Source organism: Protomyctophum bolini (genome assembly GCF_963924005.1).
Source record: "Protomyctophum bolini genome assembly, chromosome: 1".
Lineage (NCBI taxonomy): Eukaryota > Metazoa > Chordata > Actinopteri > Myctophiformes > Myctophidae > Protomyctophum > Protomyctophum bolini.
In genome coordinates this window covers 20,511,519-20,532,447 of record NC_137862.1, presented here as the reverse complement: position 1 = coordinate 20,532,447, position 20,929 = coordinate 20,511,519, and the positions used below count along the sequence as shown (strand labels likewise).

Sequence of the window (20,929 nt, the reverse complement as noted above, 5' to 3'; positions counted from 1 at the left end):
ACAGATTGGTAGTTCTAGTAGACTTAGTAGCAGCCACAGTCGATGGCTGTTACAATGACATAATGCACATCACAAACTCAAATTCTATCATTGAAGATGATACGCTAAATTCTATAAACCATATGGCCTTTTTGATGGCCCATATGAGCCCAGCATTCCTGGACTCTTCACTCGGTGATAGCGGACTAGCGGTACAGCGGTATGGAGGTGACGACAGTAGTTGCGTGAAGCACTTGAGATAGGAGATGTCAGCATTGGATGAGGTTTGACTTGAGTGTCAGAAACGGTTCATTCTTCACTGAGACAGAGACAAGAGAGAGAGAGAGAGAGAGAGAGAGAGAGAGAGAGAGAGAGAGAGAGAGAGAGAGAGAGAGAGAGAAAGAGGGAACATAGCTAAGTAGTGAAAACTACCTGGAATGTGTATTTTACACATTGCATCCAAAGTACTGAATGTCTGTCATTTTCAGATGCCAAGTTATGAGTATGAGAGTGATTTGGACTGGCAATAATTTGTTTCAGCACAACTACAGTAAATGTAATAAAATTGTAGTACTTCAGCCAGCTTGTTAACATTCCATGAGCTCATAGTAATAGATCAGCAAGATAAGCAACCAGAATCTCTTGGTATAAACTATAATTCACACACAACTAACCAGGTGAAAGGAAAATATGTACTTTGTCATAATACAGCCCAAATAACCGTATGGCTATTAACCTGAGCAATATGTGGGACTGTTAAGTTGTACATTTGTGTTATATCTCTGTTATTATAGAGCTGTATTATAATACAGTTGTTTTTCCATGTCATATGTGGTTTTATGATTGCCCAAAGCCATTGGTTTGTACTGTTATATTATGTACATCCACATAATATACATGTATAATAATATACATGTATATCCCTATAAACTATCAAGGTAAGGGTTTATTTGTAGTAAATTTCAACAAGGCAATTCAAATTGCTTAACACAAAACATTAAGTACATTAAGAAAGAAGGAAACACTAATTCCTATTAAAGAGTTAAGACAACAGAAATTAAGAATTCTTAAAACTTCAAGAAGCTTCCATACAGCCATTTAAAATGGGGAAGAGGGATTTAAGCTCCATGGCCAGGTTAAATGGAGACTGCAACGGCTAAATGTCAGTTTAACAAATTGCCTTGGTGGAAACAGTCTGGGCAAATGAGATTAGAAAATCCAGGGGTCACCTGGCCATAAAATTCATATAGCGAACAAAGATTTCTGGATTTATGTTTACTACAAGCGAAAAGGGCTATAGCCTTATCGTGGAAAAAGATAGGCAAACCCAGTATTGCTCAGTGGTTTAGGGAGTTATCATTATGTCTTCCTCTGGAAAGAATCAAGTATACTTTGAAGAATAAACAGAAGATGTTTGATAAGATATGGGGAAAGTTTATTCAATATATTACGGTTAATGACTTATCTTATTTAATGGTGGAAATTGTCTAATTGTATTCTCTGCAGCTGTTTAGTCTTGTTTGTTGTTTGACTCTGTTGTTACCATTCAAGTGCCATTATTATTATTATGAATGTACGTACTGTATGTTATTGTTTTGTTTTTTGTTTGTTTTTCATTTTAAGTAATTGTATTGTCTGTATTATGTATTGTTTTGTTGTATTGTCTGTTTGTCCAAAAAAGAATGCAATAAATATATTGTTAAAAAGAAAAAGAAAATCCAGGGGTGTAATAAAAGCTCATTTAAAATGAAATAGCCACCCAAAAAAGAATGGCGAACCATAAATACCCTATAGGGAATTGTGTGGGTTCCCATTGGATTGGATTTATCTTGCACGTTTCCTTGAGTATCTAAGACACTGATACCCCTCCATGCTCAAGGGTGATTTACACTCATCACACATCAGCAGTGTTTTCAGATGGGACATTTTCAATTATCGTACCCCCCCCCCCCCCCATCGTTATTCTACATTTTGTACAGAGAATAACATGATAATTATAGGTATAGTCAAAAAGGTAACATAAGGTAACAGAAAGCAAGTAAAAACAGGACCTGCAGAGTACAGAACTCCTCCAAAGTGGCAGTTTATCTATAGGCTGTGCCTGTTGTTGTGCTTCTAAGTTCTGGCACATCCCTTTTGGCCAATATAACTTCATGATACATTAGCCTACATGGAGGACTGACATTCATTGGCCTCAGAGACGGAGAGGCCACTGACTGTCAGACAGAGACGGACATGCAGACAGACAGATTACCAGATTACATTTCCAAAAAATCAAGATCATGAAAAAGATGCTGTCTTTAGTATCTATCCATTGTTACTCCTTGGCAGGATGACGAGAATTCGTGTACAAATTTTTGAAGAGAGGAAAATTTAAGCAAACCACCGATTTTGACATTAATGAACATTAATGACAAGACCCTGGATTTAATATTGTCGTAATTGCAAAATATGGACCCATACCCATTGATAATAAACAAGCAATCGGGCCCCAAGACAGGGCCTGATAGTTCTACCGTCTGGGTGAAACATCCTATAATTAATTGCTTTCACATCAGCCTAAAGCCTGATTTATACTTGATGGTGCAACAGTGTCGCTTGCCAAAAATAGCAGAGATATACAAGCTCACGAGTCACAATGCGTCTCCCTTGTAGACCCACACTGAGCTTGTCTACCTGCTATTGTACGCGACACCATTGCACAACAGATCATAAATTACTCTGCAACATTTTGCCGAGTTCAAAATGCCTCTGAGCTGAAGCAGGGGGTGAACAGAAGGGGGAGGGGGTGCTGAAGCAGGGGGCTAACAGAAGGGGGAGGAGGTCAACATTACAATAGTTAGCTTGACAAAAGCCAAACCTCATGTGTTTTAGTTTAGACAGAGTCTGCCAAGCCTGTTGTTTACAATGGAGAGGAGAGAGGCACGCTCTGCTGTGGTTCTGTCTAGCAGGCTTTGACAGCTCTGCCATGTGGCCTGAATGTATAGCACACATGCTGATAAAAAAAAGTGTTTATTTATTTATTTAATTTTTTCCATTTAATCCAGGGACAGTGTTTTTACAGCAATGTCTTAAGCTTAGATGTTTACACACATTCACAACTGACACAGCTGCCCAATACAACTATTTGCCACTGAGCAGCAGTGGTTGAAAAAAGAAAAAAACTAACAAAAATGTGTCATAACTCTCATAATAATCCTTTTTTTTACAAACAACCACTCTAATTATTAGCGGCTCAGGATGTGCTCTGTTTCCAGCCTGCTTGGGTTTACTGAGTCCAGCTGTAATGCCGTGAGAACACTGAAGTCTGTTGATGTGTTTACATGCTTTGTGTGCGTGATCCTCCGCCCTTTACAGACAAACACACGCGCCCAGCGGGCCCGACTGCCCACTCTCGTCTACTCTGATCCTGCAGCCGTTTGATCCGCTAACCACCAGGGTCGAGCCCCCGTGACCAGGCCAGGCTCCTTCTATGATGTCGGGGCCCTGCTTGGAACCCGAGCCGGCTCGGTTTAGCCGTTTGGGACGGACTGGAGGGTGACATGGGAGCTGGTGTGGCCGTGTCTGAGCATTCATTAATCTTTGTTAGGCTGGTTTCTCGTAAAGGAGAATGGACTGGGTGGCTCAGCTATGTGGCATTGGCTCCAACTGGTCCAACTGCTGTGTTCCTCTGCATGCATCCTAGACCCTAGCCAGCACCAGATGTTGAGAGCGGGCTGACAAGTGGGAACGTTGGGGTGTGTGTGCATGCGAGTATGGACAGACACAGAGTCGGGCATACTACACAAGCACACACGTACGCACGTGCACACACACACAGTTTCTCAAGATAATTCTGGGGCACACGAGGGACTCCGCAAAATCAAAAGCAGCATTTAGCCTCCAAAGCCCAGAGAGGCAGAGTGTATTTGTTTTGACACAACACAAACTATATCATTATTGTAATGGAAACCTGCACGCTTCAGGACAGAGAGGAGATAAGCTGTCTGGAGCACCTGGCAGGGCTTACGTACCACAACAGTCTAATAGGAATGAGGTGCAGATCAGAGTACTGCTTGCTGCACCCAAATGAACCGGCTCAAGGGCATGGCGCTTTTACTTAGTGATTCATCAGAAGACTGCATTCTGCTCCATAACATTGAATGATATGCAGAAAAACAATTCGTCATCAGCACTTGGCCTTCACGTTACATTGACCCATGGCCATGACCTGTGATTCGGGCCTTCTGGTTCACTTAATCCTTCCTTCCTTCCTTCCTTCCTTTTGTTTCCTTTATGTTTTCTTGTAATTTTCAAATTTATTTAGTGGAATGTGTTTTTTTTGTTTTTGCATTGGGTGTTGGCTGAATCCTTCTGGTACATTGCATCAGTGTAGTGCGTCATAACAATAGTTTGTGAGACACATTGAATTATGTGGAACAGCATACTTGTGGTCATAACCACCTTCATTTATCTCCCTCTCTCTGATCATCATCACCCACAAACAAATTGTATATTTATTTCATTCATTCAACATATTAAGCACCAATGATTTACTTTCATTTGAGAAACATACTGATTGCAATGTGTTTTGATTTAATTGATTATATCAATTCTAACCAGTTATTTACTTCAAGTCATGTGTGGAAATTCCTGCCGTGTGTTTCTACTATACATGTATGTATGTATTTGGTTAAAATGGGTGGGGTTTAAAAAAAGGCAAAAGCTTGCTCTGGTGCACTGGCCTAAAAGTGGGTCCTTAAAAACTGCTAAAACGTCTGAAATGTATGTATGTAGGTATGTATGTATGTATGTGTGTAGTATTTAAAAGGGGGGGCTTTTTAGTAAAAAGCCCAGCCCACAAAACCTTCATATATTTAAAACAAATCCAAAATAAGGTTACCAGTGAAGGGCAAAATGCCTATTCACTGGGGACTATGCAAGGCAGAGGCGTCCACCCCCCTGAGTCCAAGTTAAGCTAGACCGCATACCTAAGTATGTATGTATGTATGTATGTATGTATGTATGTATTATCGCTACTGATTGTAAAACGTCCGTGACTTTGCACCAAACTAAACATTTTTGGAGTCCTGGTACTGATGATGTCATATAGAAGAACTGAAAAACAGGAGAAAACATGAAAGGCTGCCAATTACCTCTCAAAAGAAAAAGTGTGAGGAAAATGTCATGCTATTGAGATATGCGAAATTGTGAAAGTCGTGGTATGGGGTAATTGATTCGGGGAGAGGGCTGGACCTCAGCTTGATTGGTGGAGAGAATGACAGGCAGGTCTTTGAAGCACCACAAGTACATCCATCAGAGAAACCTGCGGTGTCTGGCAGGGTGATACGAGTGTGGATTGGTGCTCAACAGAGGTGAGGGCCCTGGAGAGACACCGGAGCCCTGTGTTTCCTCCTGACAGCACAGCAGGAGCCTGGAGATCCACTGAGGGCTTCATTTCACGTAGGTTGCTGTCGGGAATAAACCTCTTATCTCCATATTCTAACTTTTGGCGTCTTTCAGTAAATGAACGCCCTATTTGATCATACTGCAGCGTCACAAAAACATCAAAAGTAGCAGATTCAAAAGCTCGAAATGAGCTTGTAGATCTTTTGAGGGGCGCTGCCGCGCTAGCTCCTCCTATATTCAGCTACAGTGTAGATTTTTGTCTTACACAAAATTCCCATTGACAATAAATGGAGAATTTAAGTCATATGTGGACAGACGAGCAAATCAGCTATTTTCGTCTTAGACAAACATAAAATTCCCATTGACAATGAATGGAGAATTTACGTCATATGTGGACGAGCAAATCGACAATTTTTGTCAAACACAAAGAGAATTTATGTCATATGTGTCTGAACAAAGACAAAGAGCGCCCCTCACTTCACACTGATTTTTGAATTTGAACCCAGTTTTGGACACATGAGGTTTCCACCCGACAGAGATGATAGTCAGACACATGCACACAATCTTTCACATCTGCATGGCATACATGTACAGTACACACACACACACACACACACACACACACACACACACACACACACACACACACACACACACACACACACACACACACACACACACACACACACACACACACACACACACACACACACACACACACACGCCAAGGCCTCTGTAACAGCAGAATGACTGTCTACTGTTACAGTGAGTTGCAGGTGAGCCGGTAATAGACGCTTTTAACTCGTGGAACCACAAGAGGGCAGCGGTCAAATGTTTTTAATTGCATCAGAGTCAAGGTTTTGCTGTTCCCACAGCCAGGAATTACCTTTTCCAAATCTGAGGTTACATTCTGCTGTAAGGAAATATAGAATACAGTTCGTTCAGAAATCCAACAGAGTTAAGACCTAAAATATGATATCCATCATTTGAAAAGAATAAAAGAAAAGAAAATACACCTCTACATCAGGGTTATTTTAAAACAAATCATGGCAGTTTTTGGGTCATATTGTAGGCCTATGAAAATCATGTTCTTAGTGGTCCAAACAATAGTGCTTTTATGGGCTGAGGCCGCTATTGTTTGAATATATTGAATGATGAATAGTATTGTAAGTGAACTGTTCTTGAGTATACAGTATGTGATTACAGCCGAAGGGAATTAATTTAAAGTACCTTGTGCTATATTTTAACAATTTTGGCCTATGCTAAATAAACTACAGCATTTCTCCCATAATACAATAAAATAAGACCGAAACATTACGAGTGCAATTTTTCAGTTGTGTGACAGGAATGCGTGCTGGGCTAAATCAACCCCACACTTTCTCCCTTGCTCTAAATTTTACTTACTTCTCCTGCTATGAAAAAGGCTATTATTTATTATACTTATTATTATTGCTGTCACAGAAAGTCAAATGATCTATGGCCGTTCTGTATAGGATATGAAATATCCCCCTGCCCATTCCTCATTTACAGTTTTCTCTGTATGTATGCCATCTCAATTATCATTCAGTCCACACTGTAAAATCCTAATTTACAGATGGGTCCAAATGGACCTGCATGTGTCTGAGGGTTTTACTGTGCATTACCACTCACAATGCAAAGATGTACTCACAATGCAAAGATGTACTCACAATGCATGTTGTAAAACACGTGTAGGAGTGTCACAAATTATGTTACTCATTGTCATTACAACACACATACAGTATGTTCTGTCCAGTCTCATAACTGTCTGCCTCTATAATTTATGTTGAAGTTTCTTTCTGTCTTTCGTTTCTCTTTTGTTTTGATGGGAGATTTTGTTGTTGTCCTTTTAAGTCTTTTTAAGTTGTTTATACCGAGCTAACACGCTTGGCGCGAGCCCTTCAAAGTATAGTCAGCTGACATTTAAAAACTGAAAAGTAGAAAAAACGGGGTTAATGAAACAAAACTAGGAATTTTCACCGAAAACACAACTTTTGACGACTTCTGCACTGGTTACCACTGGTTTCAACTGACTGTTTATCCCTATTTCAAAATGGCGCAGACCACATCCTGAATGAAACATCACACGTGTGTAGGCAGAAGAATTGAGAAATGAGTGACGTCAGGACTTCGGTACTCATTTATTAAATGAAGATAAGGTTGAAAATGGGTAAAGTGCTCAAGATCCGGGCGTTCTCCCCTCTCAAAAGCCATTTTTGGTTCTCTCCCAAGTTCGGTTGATGGCGCACGTATATGCTGTTTAGTATCATATGGTTGTAATGATACATGTCAGACCGACGCCACGATATTTGGTTTTGAGAGATCTCCAGATTTATGCACTGGGATTATGTTAGAGAGAGAGCATATATCAGACTTGTTGTTTTTCATCAGAGCAAGGTCCCAGATATCCAGGACCAGGATGATGTCGTCAAGATCACAGTTCTAAAACACCTCTAGAGGAATGCCGCCCAGCCCAGCCGTTTTCCCCTGCCTCTTTGCCTGGGCCCATTTTCATTTGGCAGCGGGGTATCGCACGATAAATGTAAGAACCGCTAGCTAGTAAACATGCATTGTCTGGAGCCAATCATGAAATCATTCTTATTAAAATGGGCTGTGCCGTCAAAAGTCAACAGACCGATTCAGTCCCTTGCATTTTTCATTTTCTTCTAATTGGGCCACCCATTAAAGGGCAAGCCAAAGCAAAGTTTGGTTTAGGATAATATACTCCACAGGAATTTTGGCCTCCCTTCTTAATATGGACACATCACATGATTCGATTAATGCTGTAGGGTTTGTGTGTTTTATTGTCATGCACTTACAATACAGGTGTAAACATTGCATTGCATGTTTTGTAAAAAAAAAAAGTAAATATATAGCTCTGTCACATGACCTCGTCCATCCATGATGTAATTAGGGTATGTGATGCCCTCCGCTAAGTGAGGGCTTTTATGACAACTGTAGACTGATCTACAGTCTACTCTACCAGCCCTGGACACAGTGGACAGTATGGAGAGGTTGGCATGCTTTACCGTTGCATTGTCAGAGTGAAGTTTACACAGGGTGTAGACACTGGAGACCTGCCCCCTCGATGGCGCCACTTGAACAGTCCCATCGATCGGAGGATGAACAATCAATATCCTGCAGCCCTTAGTGAGGTGGGTACGACGTGAGACAAGTGATTCCGCTTGAAGGTGGAAGAGACTTTATGGAAATGGTGGAATTGAAGGTGGAAGAGACTTTATGGAAATGGTGGAAGACTGCCAATCCCCCCCCCCCCCCCCCCCCCCCCACACACACACACACACACACACACACACACACACACTTTCTTAGTGAGTGAGTCATAGATGTACTACTTTGCAGGGCAGTATGAAGGATGTGGGGACAATATTATGCTGCTTGGGTGATCATTACTTTTACTTCTCCCACACTCCCGCAACCACAACACGAATACAGATGGGGACAAATTAATGGCTGCTGCTTCGCTGTTCACATTGGCAGCTCAAAACACCAGCCTTATTCCCCCTTGCCCTCTGAGATATGATATGAATTATCAGACTGTGGTCATGTTTATATGAACTTCTGTCCCATAAAACATTTGTTGTGACCACATCCCTGCCAACAATAGATATTTAAATGTTACTCTGCCCTTATTTTGAATAGGTAATTAATAACACTGACAACTTTATTTTATTTTTCATTATGACTAAGGTTAAATAGTACCTTCTTTGGGTCTGTTTGGTCAGTGTGGGCATAGCCAATTTCATAATATGCAACCGTCAAAGTATAGGTCAAAGTTTGTGTGTGTGTTAGGTTGCGCACAGGTGGTGAAAAACAACCATGCTATTTTCGTGCTCATACACATGGCCTTCCTCGCCTCGGTAGGCAGGCAACCAGCCAGCCACACACATAGCTCCGTAAGGGACTAAAAAAAATGACACTGACGAAGGCCTGTGCGCCGAAATGAGTTTTTCTGGTTTGACTGCTGCTGCGGATCCTCAACATTATTAAGACTCTTACGACTGAGTGTGTGGATTTTATTCTCTTTCTATGCCATAGCCACAATACAGGAAACAATAAAATAATACAAAATTAAATATTAGGAAAAAAGAAAACAAAATATTATTATATATAGTTTGTAGACCCAGATTCATCATACAGATTCTCCATCTGCAGTGCTTTACTCGGGTGATAAAATAAGTGTGGCCAATAGGGATGAAGCCTTTATCTCCCGTTTCTGTATCATGAGGCGGCTTTTATGTAATATGTGTGCATCCCCCAAACATGATGTAAAGTACATCATCTGGCATGACACTAGTACAGCATAGCAGGGACTTACCCCCAATACAACCGTTTATGCTGAGTACCATGCAGATAGGCATTGTGTCCCATTTTTATAGTCTTTGGTATGATCGGGCCGGGGGATTGAACCCCAACCTCCAAATCTAAGGGCGGACACCGTAACCACAAGGCCACAGAGCATGATTCTCTCCTTATCCAGGTACAATTTCAAACTACCAGCTGCCACCATGTCCAACATGTCTTCTAGTTTGTAATTCATGGATTACTTTAGTTTTCGGTTCTTCCAAATCACACTGGAGTATATCACATCACTTTGATCAACTGGCACAGAGTTTGGCAGCTTGGTACAGTTTGTCCCATAGATATTTGTAGATGAGGAAGGAGGTTCAGGTCCGGCTGCTGAATTCTGAATAGAATGTGTATTTTGTTGTCCTGCCTCCCTCAGTTCCAGGCAGTTGACATATATGTCTTCCTCTGACTTGCCACGAACCTGAAATCAACAGCATACAGTATACAGTACATGTCTTAGATACAGATACAGTATGCTAGTAATAATGATTTTAGGATAATGCATGAATAATAGTAGGCCTACCCCATTTCCCTCCCCAGCTGTCAGGGATGGATTGCTCCTCAGAATATTACTGCTCATCCCTGTGACTTCATTGGGAAGTTGATTGTTACGCTGCTTCTGATGAGCCCTGATAAATAAGAATTTATAAAAAAATCCAGATCAGGGTAATCAATTGTGGAGATTGTGGGAAAGCCACAGCAACATGCGGCTGTGTAATAATCTTACCTTCTAACAAACACCAGAGCAGCACACACCAGCAATGCTGTCAGAACAGCAATAACAATGAAGAGCAGAAGTGATGATGGTTGACCTACAGCAGAATTGGACAGTTTATTTTTCTCTCTCTTTCTGGGAACAATAAAAAATGATGGAGCTTGCACACACAAAATAAAAAAATTAAATGTGGCAACAAGAAAGATGATTCTGATTTCTGATTCAATGAAAATTATTCCCCACAGAATACCAAGAACATCTAATGGTTTTTTAAAGGCCTCAAATGTCATATTCATATTAACCTTGAACCGGCTCCAAGCACCGAACACAGAAGTGATGACTGGCAGATCCTAGAGAGTTGCTACTGAGGCAGACCACCGTGGTTGGCCCCTTCTCCTCCTGTGGTCGGGACTGGGAGATGCTGATGACGCTCCTCAGGCCTGCGTTGTTCAGAGGTTCCTGCCTGGTGCTAAACATGTCTGATTGGTTCACAGCCGGCTGCCCATCCAGTTTCCACAGTGTTGTCGGAGACGGATCCCCCACACTGTCACAGAAACAGCTGACCTGGTCTCCAGTTCTGATGCAATCAGACGAGGGCAGGATGTCAGGAACGACTGTAAAGAATGTAAAATCTTTAAGGGCGCACAGTATAAAATAATTTTATATTTCCCACAAATGTGAATGTGATTCATTATGAAATTCACTGAATTTCCATAACATTCACGTCATCTGTCTTAGTCTTGGGTTTTTACTTATACAGTAAAGTTGGCTTCACTGTTGCAAGTCACTGCCTTTAGTGTACTGTAGATGGACTAAAGGGATCAAATTTAAAAGACCAGAGTTAACAAATATAAACACTAGCTTCTATGGATGACATGCAGTACTTACACTGAATGTTAAGCATGATTGTTGCATTAGATAATCCATGGATGTTCTTCACTTCACAGCAGTACAGCCCGGTCTCTTCCCTACGAGTCTGGCTGAAGGTGAGTATGCTTCCCAAACCAATTACAGTCTTATTCCCTTTAGTAAATGTATACCAAGTGAATTTATTTACAGCTGGGTTGGCTTCACTGCTACAGGTCAGATTCACAGTTCTGCCCTCCTGTACCGAAGCAGAGGGACTGACTAACACTGTGGTGTTCCTCGGAGGATCTAGGAAAAAAGACATTAATCATGTATGCATTCAAGCAATATAATCATGATTTCATTTCATAATATTGTATGTATACACTGAAATGTGTATGTGACCAAAACATCATGCAAATGTAGCTACTGTCACTTGACGTCACACCAGAGGTGTATGCATTTATACATTTTACATTGCAAAAATCAAGCCTTTCCTATCAGCTCCGGACCTTGAGATAGTTATACATGCCCTCATTTCATCACGCCTCAACTACTGCAATTCCCTCTACTCCGGCCTTAGTAAGAAAATAACATCCCGCCTACAGTTGATCCAAAATTCTGCTGCCAGACTGCTTACCAACACCAAGAAACAGGACCATATTACACCTGTACTTGCGACTCTGCACTGGCTGCCTGTGAGTACCAGATGCGACTTCAAAATTTTACTCATTACATATAAAGCCCTAAATGGGCTAGCCCCTACCTACATCCTCGAACTGCTGTCCCCACCTAAATATGAACGCATCCTCAGATCATCGGATAAGGCCCTCCTTGAGGTCCCTAGGACGAACCTATAGTCACCAGAGGTGATCGGGCCTTTGCCGCCCGGGCACCTAGATTATGGAATGCTCTACCGGTGCATGTAAGGTTAGAACCATCTGTGCCTGGGGTTAAGTCACTTTAAAAAATTCACCTTTACACAGAATGTTTTTTTCCCTTTCTATAGGAGATTGTAGATATTCAACTGCTGCTATTTGTCTTCTTTTCCTTTTGTGTTTCTCGTTTTCAAACTGCTCTTGATTGTGACTTGCTAAGTTCTTGTTTTTGTTTTTTAACCTTGTACTGTACAGCACTTTGGAACCTTGTTTTGAAAGATGCTATATAAATAAAGTTCATTATCATCATCATCATTACTGTTGCTGGCGATAGTGCTGACTCTGAATCAGAGAAAGTGGTGGTGCTTGGGTGTCACCGGCTCAGAATCTGTTTTAGTATGACGCGCGTCGGCCCCGGCTAATACAGAAGCCAAATGCTATGCAGAAACAGAAAGTCTTAGCAAGCCTGCGTAGCAACCGGAGCGATTCCAAAGATGAAACATAGTGGGGCTTTCTTATAGCAATATTAAGCGCCTTAAGATGAGCATACTTGTCCTCTGTGCCCCGCATAATTAATTTATAGGACGAGTATACCCCTCCTTAGGATCCAATGTGTTAAAAGTTAAAACTGTTTTGTTGCAAGGAGTTCAAAGGCCGAGTGTGGAGCAGTTGCAACTGATGTGGATTGGGCTTTATGTACTCTAAGACTTAATGCAACACAGTCAGCTCATTGATTCAAACTGTAGTGTAATAAATGTACTAGTAGATGAATCTACAGATTAACTCACATTGAACATGCAGGACAGTTGTGATATTAGATGTCAGAGCTCTGTTGCCAACTTCTTGTTGGACAGCACAAGAGATCTTCTGTCCATGGTGGAAATGAGAAGCAGTGAAGTTCATACTAGATACCAATACTTTAGTTTTATCCTGATTTTGCATCAGTTTCTCCTCAGTGTTAGCCAGTCTGGGGGTCCATGTCAGAGTTGGTGGCAGAGAAGAGCAGGGGACTGCAACAGAGCACCTCAGTCTAACTGAGTCCCCCTCCCTCACATTCACAGTGGCTGGTGTTAGTGTTGGTTTGGGTAGTGGTGTTTCTGGTATGAAGACATAAATTATATGGACTAATTATTACACATCTGCACTTAATTACATGATTTGATTTATAATGCAGTACATTCATAACATTCAGTCAAATTATAGGTTAACAATTTACTGTATGCTTACCTTTAACCAACACCGTCAAATGTTCTTCAAAACTATATTTAAGAATGTTGCATTGTATTCTGAAGTAATAATCAGCACTGTCACGGGAATTCATGTTGTTCAGGATTGTGGTGCAGTTCTTATTATTTAAGTTTCTAGTCAGAATTCCAGTTAATCTCGGTTTAGTTTTAGGATTGTTAGAAAATGAGCTAACAAAGACAGATTCACCAAATCTAGAACCTATATTCCATACCCCTTCACAAGTGCTATCTAAATATTGATTGTATTCCGGTGGAATCATAAAGGAACAAGGGATCGTCAGACAGGATTCACTCAGAACCTCCATACTCTGGGGCATAATGGCTGCAAACTGTTGGCACAGGGCATCTGAAACATAAAACACAAGTCTTTCAATGGGCACTGGTGAAGAATAAATGATAGATTAACAGTTATTTATATAGACCAATTTAATAACACTGATTGCATTTAACCTTTTACTTCATGTTAAATCTACGAATGGCTATAGACCGATTCCGTAGTGGTTTCATGGTCGCAGCCTACGTATTTCCTGTAGGCGGAGACGACATATATGCGGTTTCCCCGCACCTCCTTCAACAGTGAATGGAAAAGTGACGTGATGTTAGTCTGCCTCAAACGTTACTTTTTTACTAACACTAACATTAAAAAGATGCTCAGAACATCGGGATGAACCTGTGTAGTTTATGGCTGCTCCAACAGTAGTGGCAACATTCCAACAAAAATGTCAATGTCAAAATATCTACCGCGGTGGCTGAGACCAGAGCCATAATAGTAATGGTTGAGACAAAGCAGTGAAAGGTCCTGAAAGATACATAACGTCAGTCTTACCCAATACCCAATATTTCTGTTTTAGGAATACAAGGCTGCTGTACTTTATTGCGAAGCAGTGAGCACTTACTATGAGACCTAGCAGATCATGTCTGTGTGTGTGTGTCTGTCTGTCTGTACGTGTGTCTGTCCCGCTATCCAAATATGGAGTGTGTTGCATCAGCAATCACTCAGCTCCATATATGGGCACAAAAGGGGCCAGGTACCCCAGCTCCATATATGGGCACAAAAGGGGTCAGTGATTTGTTTGTTGTGGACCTGGCCCCTTTTGTGCCCATATATGGAGCTGAGCGTTCGCTTCCCGCGTTCCATACTAAGCATGTAAGTATGTTGTCTCTGCCTACAGGAAATACGTTGCCTGAATCGGTCTATAGGTCCATCCTAAGTTAATGAAAGTAAAAACCACATTGAGACTGAAGTCTCTTTTACAAGTGTGAACTGGCCAAGACAATAGGCAAAATAAGTGACACAGCTCTGCCAGTAACAAAAAACAGGACAGACATACAATGCTCATAAATACAGTACCAACTACCGAAGAAGCTCAAAGGTAGAACAGGAACGCGACCAATGGACTAATAAATAAAAACTAAACAACGGAAATTGCTAGTTGACTAAAAAGCAAGCAGACAATTGCTAAACGTCAAAGCAGGAGCAATGTATGAGAAGTGTGCCCATGGCAATCCTTTTAAAGCTCACTAGGGGAATCACAGCAGCCAGTTTGAGTCTGGACTGTAGGTCATTCCAAGACCAGGGTCCGAAATAAGCAATGCTTTTTTTCCCCAGCCTCAGATTTTGTTGGGGGCACGACATAGCGTAACCAAGCATTTGATCTGAGGTTGAGAGAGTTTTGGACAAGTTCAAATTTAGAACCAATGTAACGTGGGAGGTTACCAAGAATGGCTTTATATAAATGAGAGTATACCAATGTAGCAACCTGCGAGACATTAAGGAATACCAACCCACGAGGGCGTACAGAGTACAGTGATGAGTCCTATAGGGGGAATTGGTTATAAACCTCAATGCAGCATGAAATCAACCTTATCTTCTTTTAAAAGAAGACTGAAAACATACCTCTTTTCACTGAGAGCTGAAACCAATGATTTACATGCACAACCCTATGGAGGCTGATGTATATAATATACCATACAGAGGAGAAATGTGCACGCAGCAGAGACGAACTGAAATTCCATGGTGTTTATTCAAACGGAGTACAGCATACACAGCAACAACAGTAGACTCACGCTTCGCCAGCAGCAGAGTGCATGGCTCACGTCTCAGCAGGCTCGCGCCTCCGACTGACTGACTGACTAAAATGATAGCATTGAAGCCACCTTTTAAACACTCCACATTTGGTCAAGCGGGTCGACATGGTGCATATAATTAGTAGCAAAAGTCCATTGATCAACTCAGGTCAACAGACCCCTAATTTGCATACAACGGAATTAGACTCCTAGCTACTCCTGAAGAGACCGACACCCCTCTGTAGCAGCTGGTCACCAAGAGGTCTACTGTATGTAAATTTACACAATTGACACAAAGGTCTTGCAACTCAGTATAATTATGAGATCCTAAATATTCTTCATATTCCCCCCTTGATCATCAAAAGATGATCATCTAAAAATATGGAACCATAATTATCTTACACCCCCCTTGACCCTTAGCTTAGACAATACATTCAAGAAACCAAAAATAACAGCATACAGTACAGAATTCCCCCAACATGGTTTTCAGACATCCATACGTATATGAATAATGGAAAAATGATTAGTACAGTTAACTGACATTAAACAATACATATTGCCGCTTTCAGCTCCCTTTTACAAGAGCACTTTTTGATACGTAATAACCTACGTGGTTTACGACTAAACTCTGCTATTCAATGTTAAATACACAATGCCAGCTAAACCACTCTCGGATTTACGTCTGACCAACATCACACACTGGTGATCCAAGTAGATACACATTCCACGCCAGAGTATAACAATAATATCACATATCTCTTCATATCCATAGGAAAATTCCTCATTGATTCATAATTAGGCTAAATGACTCAACTTATCTAATTATACGACAAACACATACCAACATGAGGCCTATTATAATTCATGCTGAAAACAAACTTGACGCACTATTTGTTAAACAGAGAGAAGGAAAGTCCATCTTTTCTCTGTACGAACAAAGGAAACTTCTTCTCTGTATGCTGCTCATTCTAGTTTACCTCGAACTGTTCGCTTAGCTGCACGGATAAAAGTTCAAGAGTCTGTTCACTGCTGTTGTCCCCTGTCCTCGTCATCATCTCATCCTCCCCCCTCCCAACTCTGTACACAACAGAGATGGGACGAAAAGAAAAGCCTGGAACATCTTCATCACAGACCCCTGTCTGTGAAGGCCCTCAGCTTGTAGGTCAGTCGGCCACTGCTGCTCCGTACGGCGTCTCACCGATCCCCGCCCGCAATCGCTGGCCCCGCGCCGACGTGATGAATGACCAAGGCCTCCGTGTGGCTGTCGCCGCTCCATCGACCTCACCGCAGCCCACCCGTGACACCCGTCCGGTGGCTCGTCATCGGTCCCCGTCGCACAACACTCCTCGCGGTGGTCGCCGTCATCATCCCCGCTGCGAATGGACAAGAGATCACGGCCGGGTCGGGTCCGCTGAAGCTTCTTCCGTCGCCGCTCACAAAAAACTCCCCTCCACCGAATTAGACGAAAAAAAAAGCCGCTGGTACTGTTTCATCTGACGTGATAAACACACCAACACGACCGGTTTCTGGCACCATCTGATGTATATAATATACCATACAGAGGAGAAATGTGCACGCAGCAGACGAAGAGAAGTTCCAAGTTGTTTATTCAAACGGAGTACACAGCATACACAGCAACAGCAATCTCTCACGCCAGCCATGCAGAGTGCATGGCTCACGTCTCCCACAAGGCTCGCGCCTCGACTGACTGACTGACTAAAATGATAGCATTGAAGCCACCTTTTAAACACTCCACATTTGGTCAAGCGGGTCGACATGGTGCATATAATTAGTAGCAAAAGTCCATTGATCAACTCAGGTCAACAGACCCCTAATTTGCATACAACGGAATTAGACTCCTAGCTACTCCTGAAGAGACCGACACCCCTCTGTAGCAGCTGGTCACCAAGAGGTCTACTGTATGTAAATTTACACAATTGACACAAAGGTCTTGCAACTCAGTATAATTATGAGATCCTAAATATTCTTCAAGGCCACCCGGCCTGCGTGGTCATATGCAATCTAGTTGTTGTTCTCGTTTTCAACCTCATCTTTTTATGCAAAGCATTTCTGAGAATAACTTGCTGTGGGCTGCTTGGCCTAGTTTGTCATGAATTGATTTTTTAAAGACACCACTTCCTTCTCCCAACATCCCTCAATTCAAAAGTCTGTGCAATGGCTACTAGAACTAACTACGCTGCAAATGTGGAGTGTTTCTACCAGAAATCCCAGAATGCAGTAACTATAGCATGCAGTAACTTACCATGCAGCAGACATCCAATAAGGAAACATATCAGAACTCCAGTCATGTTTATCTGTCACAAACTGAAGCTCTCTGTCTGAAGAGGAAGAAGCTTGAGTTATGAACAGCGAACGATTCTGGAGAGAGCAGATTGCAGATAGATGAGGTGAGATGTTATCATCTTACATTTACCATGATGATGATTAATTAATAATTAATAATAACCATAAGAATAATAAAAATAATTATTATAGTAATGGTAGTAATAATACATTACAGAACTGCTTATTCTTCATTTCTGGGCACAGCTGAGAAATGTTTTCACAGTTTACAAAGTTACACATTAGATGTAGAAACACAGTTTTCAAGTTTTCAAACACACCAACACAGAAAACCAACACAGTTCACATACATTATGTGCATTATAATAATACTAATTAAAAAATATTATATTATAATAATATTATTCAAAACAATGAAATGTCAAGTAATGTACAGTATGCACTACTGTAAAACAGATTATCTGCAGATTGCGGTTATAGCCTTTTTGGACAAAAAACATATTGTGAACAACCGTTCTTTGATAGCAATGTTAACAACTTTTTAACAATATTTATTTTGCTTTAAATGAATCAATTTCCATCATGTTGAAAGTATTATATCTTATACTGTAGGCTACTTATACTTACAGTACGTTAGCTCTGTGGAGTAGATGAGTGGTATGGTTGAACTGAGAAATTAAGTTCCTGAGAAGTGAAGGTGCCTGTTGTCAACTCCCACGTGTGAGTCAATGACCACAGTGACCTACTCACTGATGAGGAACTTAGATGATGAACAGGGTTTGATTTGCACACTTCACTACACAACAAATAAGAAAGGTCACATGTGATATTGGGATATGAGGTGCCTATGAAGTGTGATGTTTTGTATTTAGGAAACTTGATGGGGGGTAAGATTCGAGGAGAGGATAGATATTTGGTAAACATTTTACTGGCGGCAGCAAAGAAAGCTATCACAAGAAAATGGGGACAGATGGAACCTCCAACACAGGGACAATGGGAGGACTTGATTCAGGAGATATATTTTATGGAGAAACTGACACACCGTCTGAGGCTACAGGAAGAAAAAATGGAGGACAAATGGTATAAATGGACAATATTTAAGGGTATAGGGGAATGAGAGACAATTGTAAATGCCTAGAAAAATGTATGTAACATTTTGAAACGCAATGTCGATGCCGGTTTTATTTTTTATTTTCTGTTTTGTAAGTTCGTTTTTTCTGTCTTGTCGTGAAAACCAATAACATTTTAAGTTATAAAAAAAAAAGAAAGGTCACATTGTAACGCAATGTGAGATTTTACTGTAGTCATTTTTTAAATGAGCCATTTTCTATTAAAATGTATATTCTAAAAGTCTGATATTATTATAAACCATAAATATTTTCATTTCCAAAATGAAATGCTTGTATTTACGTCATTCTGACCAGAATCAGGGATAAAACATATCCCCACTGGCAATGCAAAAAATAAATAATGGTCAGGGGGATATCAAATGCATAGGCCTTCACCAGCAGCCAAAATGCATCCGTTTCTGTTGTCTGGTGCTGCTGCAAACTACAAATAAAATATTTAAGAGACTTCCATATTTCGAATTATGTTCTATATGTTTTTTTTTAAGATATATTGTTGGGCTTTTTCTGCCTTTATTGGATAGTGTACAGCAGTGTTTCCCAACCTTTTTTGTCCCAGGGCACAGTGTGTGTGTGTGTGTGTGTGTGTGTGTGTTAAAACTTCTTTGATACCAAACCCATTATACTTTTGATTTCACCTTCCCAGAGTAAAACTTCTTTGATACTCAACCCAATATACTTTTAAAACACACATGACCGCACTCACCAAATTACTTTAAAGGGAAAGAAAAGGACAGAGACAGTGCCTCGGGTATGAGAACCACGGAATTAAAGGCATACACACATACTGTCTTGCAAAATATGACCAATGCCTAAAGATATATCAAATATTCTACAGGGTTTAAGGCCCAAACAACATGGCGAATCATTGGTGTGGTTTGGACGAATACCAAACAACTTGCCCCTTTACCAACTCGCCTCGGGCGTACAGCCAACGGAACTGCGCGGCCTGGTATTCCTAAAGTAACCCAAGTAAATTATGCTTAAACGGTTAAACCTAACCTTATTCCTAACCTTAACCTCAGTAAAACTATGCCTAAACCTAACCCTATTCCTTAACTTAACCCCAGAAAAACTATGCCTAACCCTAATCGTATTTCTAAACTTATTCTCAGTAAAACAAAATAAAGAATACAAGAACCACCACACCGAGCGATGGAATAGGGGCGACCGTACCGGTTACCGTTTAGACCTAAAACACTTCACTTTTATCTTTATGTTACCCAAATAAACATAACTTAATTCTTAACTTTGTAAAGCATTTTTCTTTCTTTTTTTCTTTAACAAATTTACCAAATAATTTGTATTTTAAATATATTTCAAATACATTTATCAGAAATAGTACCTAGTAGTAGTAGTGAAATCATGCTAATCTGCCAATTAAATAATACAACTAAATACAGTGGAATAAATACAAATTAAAGCAGGCCAGCATGATATGTTCTGTTGTATAAACCAGTATTGTACTGCACATGGCAATGAAGCTATTCGCATATATTGAGACAGACACTACTTTTTTGCAGGACGCTTACGGCAAAAAGTCAAAAATAAGGGAGAAGTGACCAAGTTACAGAAGTGGACAATTTCATCACGTTTATGTTGACATAATAATAATAATTTGTGGACCAATTGACTCTATTGGTCCACAAATGTCAACATAAACGTGATGAAACTGAGTGTCAAAAAACAACTTTCTGGCCTTGACAACCCATTCATCCAAACAGAAAAGTCCTGTCTGATTGCATTAAACAATATGTTAAACTCACCAACATTGCAGCTGTACGAAAAGCTTGAATTATCCTCTATCTGCAAAGGTTTTGTTTCATAAAAATCCACCATAGAAACGTTATGAGCTACTTTCTGTCAAGAAATTTGATTATTTTTGTGTGTCAGAGTTTGGAAGTGCTTGTTTTCAATAACACAACATTTTGCTGCCTCCTGCATTATGTGACATTTAGAAACAGGTGGTACGCAGGACGGTTGAGTGAT

At 40.7% G+C, this 20,929-nt stretch overlaps 1 protein-coding gene across 1 annotated transcript; it reads right to left on the bottom strand.

The window, feature by feature from the left end:
- Nucleotides 1-5,274: 5,274 nt before the first annotated feature.
- LOC308319663 (B-cell receptor CD22-like) lies at nucleotides 5,275-18,482 on the bottom strand (the record flags this gene model as incomplete). The annotated part of the gene is made up of 9 exons (XM_080769782.1): nucleotides 18,441-18,482; nucleotides 17,773-17,888; nucleotides 13,423-13,788; nucleotides 12,984-13,292; nucleotides 11,360-11,626; nucleotides 10,774-11,085; nucleotides 10,484-10,568; nucleotides 10,280-10,385; nucleotides 5,275-5,373 (listed from the first exon to the last, which is right to left on the bottom strand). The coding sequence occupies exons 2-9, from the start codon at nucleotides 17,816-17,818 to the stop codon at nucleotides 5,275-5,277; spliced, it is 1,590 nt and encodes a 529-aa protein (XP_080625908.1). The 5' UTR covers nucleotides 17,819-17,888; nucleotides 18,441-18,482.
- Nucleotides 18,483-20,929: the final 2,447 nt, after the last annotated feature.